Source organism: Ziziphus jujuba, chromosome 6 (genome assembly GCF_031755915.1).
Source record: "Ziziphus jujuba cultivar Dongzao chromosome 6, ASM3175591v1".
Classification (NCBI taxonomy): Eukaryota; Viridiplantae; Streptophyta; class Magnoliopsida; order Rosales; family Rhamnaceae; genus Ziziphus; species Ziziphus jujuba.
In genome coordinates this window covers 11050103-11063750 of record NC_083384.1, presented here as the reverse complement: position 1 = coordinate 11063750, position 13648 = coordinate 11050103, and the positions used below count along the sequence as shown (strand labels likewise).

Genomic DNA, 13648 nt, shown 5'->3' with positions numbered 1-13648 from the left:
CTTCGCTCCATCAGCTAATAAAAAAGTTACTGTGTTCTTTAACAATAATTATCAATTTGAATTCTTCATCCTAATCAAAAGAAAGTGGTTGCCAAGTAAAGAATGACAGGCTACTTGCTATAAGCAACAAGGCAGTGTGGAGGAAAAAGGTAGTAGGTTTGGTGGAGTTTGCCCGCCAACTGTACAAAGAAACAAGTAGGAGATAGAAAGGGGTTTTTGATCTTGCGGAAATTTTATCCAAAAAGCCACCACTGAGAATGACCATTCAAGCGAGGTGGATATGTATCCGCACCATGCTTCCAACCATAATTTTAGTCATTATCTTTTTATAAATGGTCGATTATTTAAGAAATTAAAGAAAAATAAAAAATTATTAAGAGCGAAAAATCAATATATTACTTACATGTATAACAGATTGGGACAGACAATTATGTGATGGAGATAATCCTTTTGGCAGCTTCATCCATGACACTGATTTGACTCTGATGTTACCAAACCAAACATCTTTTGTTGGGCTGTCTTTGTTTCGTCCCCTTAAAATTCAATTTGACAAATATATGTAAAGGACTTTAACCAAATGGCTGACAATTATGCAAACACAATTATAACCAGTGAAGAAAATATCGATATCGATAAAAATATCGATATCGATGGAAATATCGATAAGGTTATGGAAACTGTAAATTTTTAATTTAGAATACAAATTTTGAGATATAAAATAATTAATATAATAAAATAATATAAAAATTTAATAATTAGAATACAATAATAATAAAATATAATAAAATACTCATCTAATTAAGCATATATACTAAAATTTTATATAATATATAACAAAAAAAACTAACAATATTATTTATCTATTTTTAAATAAATAAAATTAAATTTATTAAAAAAATAAATTAAATTAAATTAAACACTAAGATAAAAAAAAATAAAAAGATGTGTATTAAAATACTACATATAAAAAAATAATATATTAAACCCTTTATATAATATAATATTATCATATTATTATTTTATATTATTTTATTATAAAAATATTATCATATTTTATTTATTCATTTATTTTTTTCTTTCTCTTTCCTTCCCCCCATGTGGAAATTTCTTTATTATCCTTTCTTCTTCTTCCTCTTTTTCCTTCGTCTTCTTCTTCCCTCTCTTCTCTGCCAGATCACAACCAACCCACATCACAGCCGCCGACATCTCCTCTGAAAATCCATCGAAACCTGATGACTTCTCGCCGACATCTCCTCTAAAAATCCACCAAAACCCTACAACTTCTCGCCGACTTCTCCATCAGAATTTCCACCATATCCATCCAAAAAACAAAATCCCTACTGATTCCTGTGTTTCCAGGCGAAACCCATCGAATCCGACAACATTCCGACAACACCCATGATATAAACTCTTTCCCTCCCCCCCTATTGGTGTCAAAGGTGGTCGACAACCGACAAAATCGGCAACTTTTCACCGGTGTTGTCGACATTTGCTTCACTCATTATAACCCAAAACAAGAAAAGAAAAGAAAAAATAATGAGATCAGAACATAAAAAGTTTCATCTGATGGATTACTTTTAGCCTTAATTTTACTCAACCTGGTTTTGACCCCAATACTAAACCTTTTCTTTGATCATGCACCGAAAGGCAGTTTTTATAATTCCCAATATGAAATTGTTTACTTCAAAGAATAAAAACTTTTAAATCAAGCTTCTTCTTTTTTTTTCTTTTTTTCTTTTTTTTCCTCCTTTTTTCTTTACTAGTTTTCTTTAATTGTGGCGGTGACCATCATTAGTAAGTAAGAAATGGCGCCTATTCTAATAGATTAAAACTTTATAATATATAAAAAGAGACGGTGTGCTTTTTTACAAAGAAAACCTACACGAAGAAAAGCCAACAGCTTAAATCACGATATGACGTCAAACTACTAAAATACCCATGAATCACAGCTGTAGTTCGGATAGAAATGAGACTACAATGAAAAGTCATTCTTGGAGACTTTAATTTACAACAACAAAAAAAAAAAAAAAAAAAAAAAAAAAAAAAAAAACGAACATAACTCTCTAATCTTGATTAGCCTCCACTAGTAAAAATCATAATAAGGTTGTCATGATTAAAATCATAAATAGCCGCCATGCGAATAGCTCCTGCCATATTCGTCCCCAAGAGTGTGATAGATCATGAACAATCACATGCACCTGCTCCACTATATGACTTGCAACTTACCAACCGCATAGCCTCAGCGGCGGGAATTATGTAATGACTTGCTAACAACTTGATGGGAGTGGATGGGTGGGCGAGTGGGGAGGTTGGGCTATCCGCTAATGAGGCCAAAACACACACACACTAAGACCCATATTTTCTCTGGTAAAAACGTATACCACAACACTACCGAGTTCAATTCCACATTGTCAACCAAAAACAAACACAGACGGGTTGAAATGGTAAAAAAAGGACAGAATCATACATGCCGTGCCATAGCTACAAGGTACAGTGTTTTACACAATTAAGATTTGCAGGGATAAACAAAATGTACTCAGCCCACCATCATGATCCTTGTAAGGCACAAAGCAAAAGTAGGCCCACGTGATAAGGGGACCCCAACAAATAATCACAAATCACAAAAGAAAGCAAGTACAATATGTGCAGGGAATGACATAATACTTCTTTTGTATGGATTAGTCAAACACCAACCTCGTGTATTGTTCACTCCCCCAAATTTAGAGAACCATCCTTCATCAGCTTCATGCTTAGATTGTTGAATCTTCCTCTTGAATAATGTCGAGAAGCTTTTCTCCAATCTGTTCCAGTCTTCATCATGGCCACAAATTCATCATAGCTAATAAGCCCATCCTGGAATCCATTTAAGATAAGATCACTATTTCATGTTCAAGATCATATTTAGTCGAAGCTAACTAAATGAATCCTCACCTTGTCTGTGTCCACTTCTTGGAATATGTCATTCGCTACATCTGTGCAATCATCTGCTCCATCTTCCATCAATGAATCACGAAGCTCATCTGGTTCAATGTAGCCATTGCCATCCTTGTCAAAGTAGGAAAATGCCTTCCGAAGGTGCTCATCATTGGCCATTCTTTGTAGGTGGAGGGAAACAGCAACAAATTCTCCACAGTCCAATGTTCCCTTCCCATTAGTGTCAACCTGCAACCAACAATCTCACATAATAAACCAACTTAATGCTGAAAATTCATATTTCTACTTAAATATCTTTTAAAAATGATCATGTTGCACTGACAAGGGGTGTTGGAAATTACTTAACAAACAAGCAACGGAACAAGAGCAAGGGCATATCATCAATCCTATCCTTCCATATATCTTTTCCAATGATACAATTCTCTACATCAAAAACATAAACTGGAATGCCAAGATACATGTTTCACTCTGCAAACAGAATTGGAACTTTGGTTTTAGAATTCTAGATGCACAAAGAGAGTTGTCTAACAATGTCCATATAAAAGGTCAAATTATATTTACATTGTACCCAGATTTTCTCTAAGGTGATTACACGACTTAAATCAATCACAAACACAACTAGAATCAACTGCAGAAGGAAGACTTTTAAAAGCTACTAACAGATATCTTTAGTTATCTCAATCATAATTTCTAGAAAGCTAGGAAATGGTAAACAACTCTGCCTAAGGTATGTTAAAAGGACCGGCCTAAGATATCTACAGGAAGACCACAGGATAGTTCAAACGAACATAAAGCAGAATATGCATCAACTTCATGGTAGAGATACTGTTGACAGAATCATCCACGAAGCAAGTAAACTCACAGCTTCAATAAGCATTTGAACTTCAGATTCTGCAAGCTGGGATCCAAAGTTTCGGAGTCCAGATTTTAATTCTTCAATTGAAACAATACCATCATTGTCGGTGTCCATCTTCCTAAACATCTCTTTAATGTCCTCAACTTCTTCAATCGAGAAGAAATCAGCAATAACCTGTTTGAAACAACCGCTTAGTTTCTTCCTTCCATAGAAAAATAAGTTTATTGAAGCAGGAAACTAACCCTCAGGGCCTTTCTTTTGAATCTGTTCATCATTGAGAACTGCTTAAGCCTTGACTTAACAACATCCCCAAGGGGCACATTTGGCGCTTTCTTAGCATTTTGGAGCCATGGATGCTCTGCAGAACAAAGAAAAGATGTATATCAGGTAACAAATAATCAAAATTTTGTAAGTTCAAAATTGAAAACTACTAGAAATGTCAATATCCAAAGAGTTATATGTTTACTTCCAACCTAGGCTTAAAGCTTCTGAACCAAACAGGATATGACAGCATTTTGCTTGTACGTCCTATCCCATAACATTTAAGGCATAGGGATTCACGTAGAATTGTACCCTTCTTCCAATTAAAGCTCACTGTTTGTATTTCCAACATGCTTAGTACTGTTTCTAAAAGATTCTCATTCAAACATTTATGTAGCCTTTGCCAGTATAATACACATATACAAAAGCAATAAAACAAAAAAATAATTTAACATGTCCAATTTTCTGTTGTCAAGTCTATTTATTCAGGCAAACTAAATGTTGCCCAACCAAACTATTGAAATGATTTAACATTGCTCCCCAATAACAAAATCCATCACATTTCTCTCTGTTAAATCATATTCCTATCAAATTAGTATATTTGGCTAGGATTAGCTACCTATAGTGGGATTTGATTTGGTTGAATACTTAATTTTTTTTTTAGTTTTACCTTAGGAAGATAAGCATTGAAAAATTAAATAGAGAATGCGAGAACAATATCAAGGATGAATTTAAATCAAATGGATTTGAATATGATCAGCTTTGCCAAAACTTTTCATAAATGTGCATGTCTATTGGAAATTGTCAAATGTTACGAGAAATTGAGTCATGCAAGGAGATTGTTTTTGCACATTGCAGAGGCGAAGTGCAAACTGTGTTAGAGTTCAGGGGGCACAATGAGTACCCAAACATTGACCAACATTTTTTTCTCTTGGCAGCAAAATTTTTATGCGTCACCTTTCTCCTCTTCCTCCTGCTCTTCTTCTTTCTCTGTCCCTTTCTGTTTCTTGTTTATCTTTTGAAAATCCATATACTGCAGATTCAACCCGAGATCTAGGCATGAAACTTGGCATATTCTACCATTGGACTTTAGACATCATGATCAACATAATCTCTATGCAGGATAACATATTCTGCAGTCTAAGCCAATTGCTCCTCTTTTTCTCTTAGAGCTCTAATAAATTGTTATCTTCTTAAACAAATTCAAGAGTCAGGACACCACCAGCAAAAGATTATATCACATTATGTTTTAGAAATTGTTTACAGATTCAACAGTCCAAAGCAAAACCAGTTTTGCATTTCTTTTATTCAGACTCTTACTTTCTTTTATGAATTCAAAAACAAGATTGTATTATGAATTGATGGTGATTTGTAAATTTGGAAAATTTGTTTAGTATAGAATTTTTCAGAAAAAGATATATAAACATATTAGAGACAATGTAAAGAAGAAAATAAAGAGAGAGAAGAGTTAGTGAACAGAAAGGTGGGATAGAGAAATGATGGGTTCCTAGTATGTTTTTTATGTTTTAAAAAATTGGATGTATTATTTGGTTGACTCTTTTTTCATTTAAAAAAGAAAAGAAAAAAAGAAAACAGAAAAAAGGTATTGGGTATCAGACTGAACGTGGCCTTAGTTTCTTGAACTTTCATAGTAATTACCTTTTCTTATGCAATTTGACTTTTACCCGAACATGATTGAAATTAAGAGAAAAATATTAAGATAAGCCCATCAAAACCCTAAAGATAAACACCCCACCTGGTATAAGATAAGCAAAAGCACTGACAAACATACAACATGCCATGCATCCCATCACAATGTAACACCATCATCAGAAAAGAGAGTAATTACCAAGCACTTGCTTTGCAGTTAGTCGTAGCTTTGGATCCGGCTCTAACATCTGCCTGACTAGACTCTTAGCACTATCTGAAATATTGGGCCAAGGATCACGTTTGAAATCTATTAGCCCACGAAGAATTGCTTGTGCAACACCTTGTTCAGACTCTGCATTAAAATCACACTTTAGGTAAGCAAAAAGTCCTTTCAGACCATAAGGGCAAAGTAAATATAACTCTATTCTGGACCAAAGATGAGAAAAACATATTCTAATATGAGTTAAGCATGAAAATTGTGAAATTATGAACATGTGCAAGCCGAAAGGCATACAGAAAGAGAGGGACAAAACAAGTAGGAGTTTAATTACCAGCCCAAAAAGGAGGAACCCCACACAATAAAATATATAGAATAACTCCTGCACTCCATATATCTATTTCTGGCCCGTAATTCCGCTTGAGCACCTCTGGAGCCATATAATATGGACTTCCAACAATTTCCGAAAATCTCTCACCTAGAAATTTGAAGAAGTTAATATCCTTAGAAATTTAAACACGTAATATTTTAACTAAGGCATTTTTATCAACGCTTTGTACCAATAGACTAGATTGTTTCTATTTGATGACATTAGCACTGAGAAAAGAAAATGCCCATATAAAGTTAGACAAAAATCCAACCATAAAACTTCCAATGTCCAAGAAATCATATGCAATTTGCAGGTATGCTCAATAAATTGATGGCGATACATATAAAAAGCTAAATCGGTCAAAGAAGATTATGCTATGAACCACATGGAGAGGAGATCAAATAAATGTTCAGAAAGATTCAACAAAGAGAAGTCAGACTCTATAATGATGACAGAAAAGTTACCAAGAAATAATTCAAAGGTAGGACTAATTCAAGAAAATCACCTAACTAAAATATCAATAAAATATATGTTACGAACTTAAGTTTTTTATGGCAAGTGAGATGTTACTTTTCAATTCATCTACAATTTGTCCCAATTGCTTTTGGATGATGGTCTCATCTATTTGTCAACAAATAAAGTTCTACCACATCACTTGGTTATCAAAATATTATAAAGTCTAAACAGTTTTAGAACTACAAAACTATAAAATTCTAAGTCAACTTTATGTAGTTGAGCAGGGAAAATAAAACATATTAAGTTGAAGGTGATGCCAAAAATAAAAGGCACTAAAGATATATAAGTTCAAAGCACCATTACTAAGAGATGATGAAGAAATAGAGACATAAGATGTAGATCATACTGTCATACATATAAGTCCACAGATTTTGATTTAACACACACATAAGACCATTTATGCTAATCAACAAAAATGCCAGATTTCCTTGTTGTAAGGCTAAAAGAATGGCAAGCTATAGTGTACTAAAAGCAAGATACGCCACATTTTCAAATATTTTTTAAACCCCTATTATATTAAATATTGTAACAGAATTAGGTACCGGTTCCATCCTTTATTTTACTTATCATACATTACACATAGATAAGTAAACCCTTTAATCAAAAGAAACTCGTAGCTATCAGCTGAAGGATCATAATCCATTCCATCCCTAGTGAACTAAATACAGTAAGCTAAGCTAGGGCTGTCCTGCATAGGCAGTATTTCATCAAGTGTCGATGAAATCTTCAAATCTTTAGATTTAAATCCATAAGCAAAAATATATAAGTAATTCTGCTCTACATATAAATACTGCTTGAAATAATACAAGCAATCCAAATGAAATTATGGTGTTTAAGTTAAAACATATTTTGTCAAATGCAAGTTATTCACGACATGAGAAATTACGAAATACCAACAAGATGGTGCAGGAAGAGATAGCATTCCACTTAGTTGCCTAATGCATTACAACAAATTCCAACCAATACATTTTACCCCTTTCCACGTTTTCCACTTAAATTTTGCTACTCAAGGAAAAAAGAAATTAAATTTAGTAGAATAGCTGCAAATCAGACAGATGAATTTAAATGGTTTTGCTACACAGCCTCAGCTTCGGAATCTAGCATCTTCATCGATGAAATGTTGCCATTTCAAAATTATATATCAATTGAACGTAATGGATTTAGCACAGAGACTAACTGAGGCATCCGAATAATTAATCAATCTTATTAATAAAACTTAGACTAAAAGGAACTGTTGCCACCCTTCAACTCAAGTTCTGCTTTCCACAACCAATCCAACTAAATATGGAAATCACTACTAAACACGCACATTTCACGGATTTACTCAAGCCAGAGTATGCCAATTAAGTCTCAACAATAATCTGAGTCATCATTTCCTTCAAAACATATATATTACTTGCTAAATTGTTGAAGCCAGCAAAGGAAAAAACCAAGCCTTAAAATTCAAACTCTTTTACCTGGCTTGAAGAATATAGACAACCCAAAATCAATAGCCTTCAAAGGCGAATTCTCCTTCTTGTTGGCAAACAAAAAGTTCTCCGGCTTCAAATCCCTATGAATTACACCATGCTTGTGGCAAAGCTGCACGACCTCCACAATCGTCCTGGTGACAGCTGCAGCAGCTCGCTCTGTATAATGCCCTCTCGCCACAATCCGATCGAAGAGCTCGCCTCCCTCACACAACTCCATTACCAAATGCACCGCATTGTCGTCCTCGCAAGCCTCCTTCAAGCTCACAATGCTCGAATTCTTCGGCAAATGCTTCATTATCGCCACCTCCCTCCTTACATCCTCAATGTCCACCGCCGTTCTCAGCTTCCTCTTCGATATACTCTTGCAAGCCAGTAGCTCCCTTGACTGGCGGTCAATACAGAGGTAAGTCACTCCAAACTCTCCACGGCCAAGCTCTCGATCCACCAGATACTTCTCCTCGATATTCTCTTTGGGAACTCCATTCAGCACCGTGATCGGAGCTTTCTTACCAGCGTTCGAATCTCGCCGGCCGTGATCGTGGCCGGAGTAGTTCGACTTCACATCTTCTCTGGCCACGGCCGCTGGAGATCTGCAACAATTTCCCATTGCAAAGACCGCCTCGTCCCGTACCGATCTCGCAAAAAAGAAAAACCTCTCTCTCTCTCTCTCTACTCACACCCTTGAGCTAGGGTTTCACATGACAATGCCGAAACCCTAACCCTAAGAGAGAGAGAAAGAAATGAACAGAGAAGCTCTTGTAAGCCGTGAAAATCAAAGCGATGTGACGGAAAAGAGCGAACACAGCTAGAGAGAGTAAGACCATAGAAGGTCCGTGAAGTTGATGAGTTGTACGGTAACGGTTCTGATGCTTTTGTAGAGAGAGTAGAGAGAAGAGTGTTCGTCTTTTTGAAAAGAATATTATATATTTTTTATATAAAAATGGAAAATGGAAAATTCTCTCTGGTTTTTATTATTATTATTTTTAAAAAAATATAATATATATATATATATATATTTTCATATGTTCTTCTTTGGTTCTGTGATTTTTGTCGGCTAATCGAAGAGTGAACGGTCGGAACGGGACGGTGAGTGAGTTGAGAGAAGATCGAAAGACAGAGAGGACGTGTAATGAATTTTTTTATTTTTTTATGGGTCTCAAATTTTAATTTTGGGTTTTAAAAATTGTGGCCCAAAAGAAAAATACACAGAATTTGGATCCTTAATTTGAAAATTGCTTTTCAACCGGTACCTATGGTAAAGACATGATGATAGGGGCTTATTAAATAATCAAATTTTTATAATTGAGCCCCTCGATTTATGTAAAATTTCCATTTTCTTCCTCGGAATTTCTGTTTTTCTTGTATTGGTGTCTCTGTCTTCTTGCTCTTTCAGCTTTAGTCACTTCTTTATTCCTGCTACGCAAAAAAGAGGGGAAAAAAAATTAGTTCCCTACCTTAGCTACCCCTAGAATTCAATGCAATTAAATAAACAAAAGCTTCTTGTAATACTAATGAAGAACATATTATAAGTACAAAAATGTTAATTTTCTATCTTTTTCTTCTTCTTCTTTTTTTTTTTTCTCTCTTTTACTCAAGATATTGTTTAAAATACGAGAAGTTTTAAGATATTCTACAATACCATGAAGAATATGTAATAAAGTTTCATTTAAGTTTCAACTATAAAAAAATTCTTTTTGTACATATGCTATTCTTTCTAAATAATTGAACTGTATGTTTTTAGTTTGAAATCCACTAACGATTCAAAAAATAAAGACAAAAAATAATTAAAATTATTACTTATTTTCCATTGAAGCATAAATTTTTCTTAAAAAAAAAGTGCATTTTGTGTGGGTTTTTATGTTACACATGTGTCTTTAATTCATAATCTTCTTTTAACCAAATAATGAATATTAAAACCTTTTTTCATATATTTTTCCCCTGATAACTTCCATGCTTCAAAAATATAAAAGTATATATTGAGTTCTAACAAATATATTCACAAACAAAATTTTGAAGTCGAGGTTCCAAACTCTGGATTTCTATCTTGAAAAATAGTAGAATTTACCACTCTACCGTTTCTAAAATAACATGGAAAAAGAAACTATTAAGATGATTTTGTTTTTGTTGTTAGAAGATAGAAAGAAGTGAAAATTTCATAGGTGATAATTGTAATACCTAAAGGTAAGTTCATGGGCCTCAGAAATATTAAGAACAATGTTTGGAGCATAATGAAAAATCCCAAAGCACTTGGAAAGAAAAGATGGTAGTAGGAGAGAATTAACTAGGTAGGAGAAGATGCTAGTTGTTGTCTCTTTTAGTTGCAAACATTTGAGAGTAAAGGAGGACCTGCTGTCTGTCTCTTCTTTGGGTTTATATTACTATGTCAAAGGCTCTCAAGTGGGTCTCCTTTGACACTCTAACAACCAGCTTTCTTCCTTTTTATTTGGCTTGCATTTTCAAAGCACTTAATTAATTATGAAGACCTACATGATTATTGCTGCTCCAAATTCATATTCTTGGTTTCAAAACTATAGGTTTTATTAGGATCTCTTTGGTCATATAGTGGGACCAAAATATTGTGGAATAAGGCTCACTTTTTATTGTACATTTTTATTTTCCATTTTGTTCATATGTTAAAAAAATTTGCAAAAAAGTAGGATAATATTTTTTTGTTTAATGGAAAATTTTTATGATATATGAATTTATTTCTTCAATAATATATTGCTCTTTATGCATTTAACTTCTTAAAACTTAATCAAGTACACTTTACTCAATTAATACACCATTTATATCCATATTTTGAAGGTAGATTATGGTTGAAGACACCTAAAATTCAAACTTTTTTTTCTTCTTCTTCTTCTTCTTCTTCTTATTATTATTATTTAAAAAAATAAATAAAGAGAGAGAGAGAGAGAGAGATCCACCAACACTTGAATTTGTTTTTTCTTTAATTTGTTTCTTTCTTTTGGTTTTCAGCGCTTTGGAGTGATCAACCAAAATTCAGAATTATTGGTTCGAGCACTTGATTATGCTAAAAGACTGCTAAATAAATTCACTTTCTTTTCACACACTCAACTCTTTGTCTCCTATAATTTACCCAAAAAAAAAAAACTCTTTGTCTCCTATAGCCGAATTAAATCATATTATAGACTCTTGAGGCGCCCTTGGCGAACCAGACCTCATGACTTATCCCCTGCATATGCATACCAAAAAAACGTCATGGCCCTTAAAAAATCAAATGCTATATATATGTATATATATATATTTCCTAGAAAATCAAACACTACCAGTTATATCAAATATCAATCAAATAAAAATATATCAATATATCAAAGATCGTATAAACCAAGGAAATGAAAGAATTTCAAGCAAAGAACTCAGAAAGAACTTGAACTCTAGTTTCTACAAATATAGGTAAGATATTTGAGCACCACAACTAATCTCAATTTGGGAATTTAAGTTAAATTCCAACAGTACTCGAACATTTATAGTCATGGAATTCAACTAATCTCTAGGTCTAGCGCCATAGCGCGTATGTTGGGTCAATTTGTAAGCAACCACATCATAGATTTCCATTATTTTTTTTTAAAAAAAAGCGCATATCATATTTTTTAGGAATTAATCTAGCATTTTATATTAAAGTATATAAATCATTATCCGCCCACATTCTTAAAGTTTGAGATTTTAGGAAAAAAAAAAATATATATATATATATATATATATATAATTCTTTAACATGATACGAGCAAAGTCACATCTTCTGAACTCCATCATTTTTTTTTTTTTTGGGTGAATAAATCATCATTCACACATAAAGAAAACTCAATCAATTATACTTCAAGCTTTAAGAAAAAGTTAACGATATCTACGTGAAGGCCTTTCATCTACCATTCAAATTAAGAATATAAATCACTGCTAACACTATTTGCAATACCACAGATTGAATTTAGTATTCTTTTTTTCTATCAATGCCTTGACCAAATCAATTACTTACTACTACAATAATGGCAAACAGGAAGTGGTTTTTTTTTTTTTTTTCTTTGATAAAAAGGCAAGCGATTGAATTTTTTTTTTTTTTTGGGGGTAAATAAGTGATTGAAAAGGTTTTATTTTCACTTTATAGGGAAATTTTTTCTTTGTGAAAAGCTTGACCTGAAAGGGGTTTTGCGGAGGCTGTGGACTTATTAGGTTAGATATCACGTATTGCTTGAGCAAATGATGACATTGGCAGCAATATAGCAAGCAAAACGTAAGAAGTGTCATAATCAAGACATTGAAGGAATTAGATGGAGAATTATATAAGCAAATAATATTAGTCAAATAGGCATGAAGAAAAATTTAAGACATGGACCATATAGAATTATATAGCTTGCCCTATACGTAAGTTAAATCGTCATCTATTATGTCTTTTTTTTTCAAAAGCCTGCTTTACTTTGATCCTAAGTCAAAACTACATGAGCGCAGCAATTAATAGGTTAAGAGAGTATACTTGGTAAAGAATTCTATACCGTTGCATTTTTGCCGCACAAGAAAAACTGAAACAGAGGAAGTGTTTTTATAATTGATATTATAAAGTTTCACGCATGGGATATTCGTCCCCATCTCAATTTTTGTTTGTTATATAACATGTACAACTTTTAAGTTTTCATTTACAGTCAAAACTCAAAACAGAATTTTTTCAGTTAATTGAACTTTTAAAAATCCTATCATCATTAATACAAAGATTTTATATCATATATTATATATATCAACCATGTCACATGGGTAGGCAACTTAATATAATGTACGGATATACATTTTGTAAGGTGTTGCAAAAGTAAAATTTGTCCGGCAGCCTCACGATGTCCTCAAACTAAAGCCTTCATAAATTGGCTTTAACTAAACCTATGAGCCTAATAAGTACAGAGACCAAATACCATAACGTCTATTTTTTTGACAAATGGTATGGTACGAGTTTATAGTAGAAAAACATTCCCCCCCCATGTCTGTCGATAGGATTTTTAATTTTATTTTTTATAGGATATTGTGCCAAAAAAAATGTTTAGGCAGTTAAAATTTGTCTTTTTTTTTTTTAAAAAAAAAAACATGTATATGATGACAAATTAAGCTTTTCCTTGTTTTTTTTTTTTTTCCTCTCTTTTGCTGAAAAAAAAAATGTTATAGTACATGGGCATGCTATAAGAACATTGAAATCTCAAACTTTCAATGCATGTTTTATTACTATTATATCATCGTGATTCGTGAGTTGAGATGTTGTTCGTGGAAAAGTAAAAGAATGGGAGCTTATTCAAATTTCAAACATGATAATACATCAACAGGTGAATTGCATCCTAGAGAAATCGGTGAATTTATTTAACTAATATATATATATA

General features: G+C 33.0%; 1 protein-coding gene across 2 annotated transcripts; it reads right to left on the bottom strand.

Moving 5' to 3' along the window:
- Window positions 1-2436: 2436 nt before the first annotated feature.
- On the bottom strand, window positions 2437-9414 carry LOC107430894 (calcium-dependent protein kinase 13). Of its 2 annotated transcripts, XM_016041768.4 has the most exons (7): window positions 8262-9408; window positions 6253-6396; window positions 5901-6053; window positions 4033-4148; window positions 3797-3964; window positions 2932-3162; window positions 2437-2853 (listed from the first exon to the last, which is right to left on the bottom strand). In XM_016041768.4, the coding sequence occupies exons 1-7, from the start codon at window positions 8881-8883 to the stop codon at window positions 2707-2709; spliced, it is 1581 nt and encodes a 526-aa protein (XP_015897254.1). In that variant the 5' UTR covers window positions 8884-9408; the 3' UTR covers window positions 2437-2706. The 2 variants fall into 2 exon arrangements, with proteins under 2 accessions (XP_015897254.1, XP_060674251.1); XM_060818268.1 differs by lacking the exon at window positions 6253-6396 and having other exon boundaries at window positions 8262-9414.
- Between the last annotated feature and the right edge of the window lie 4234 nt (window positions 9415-13648).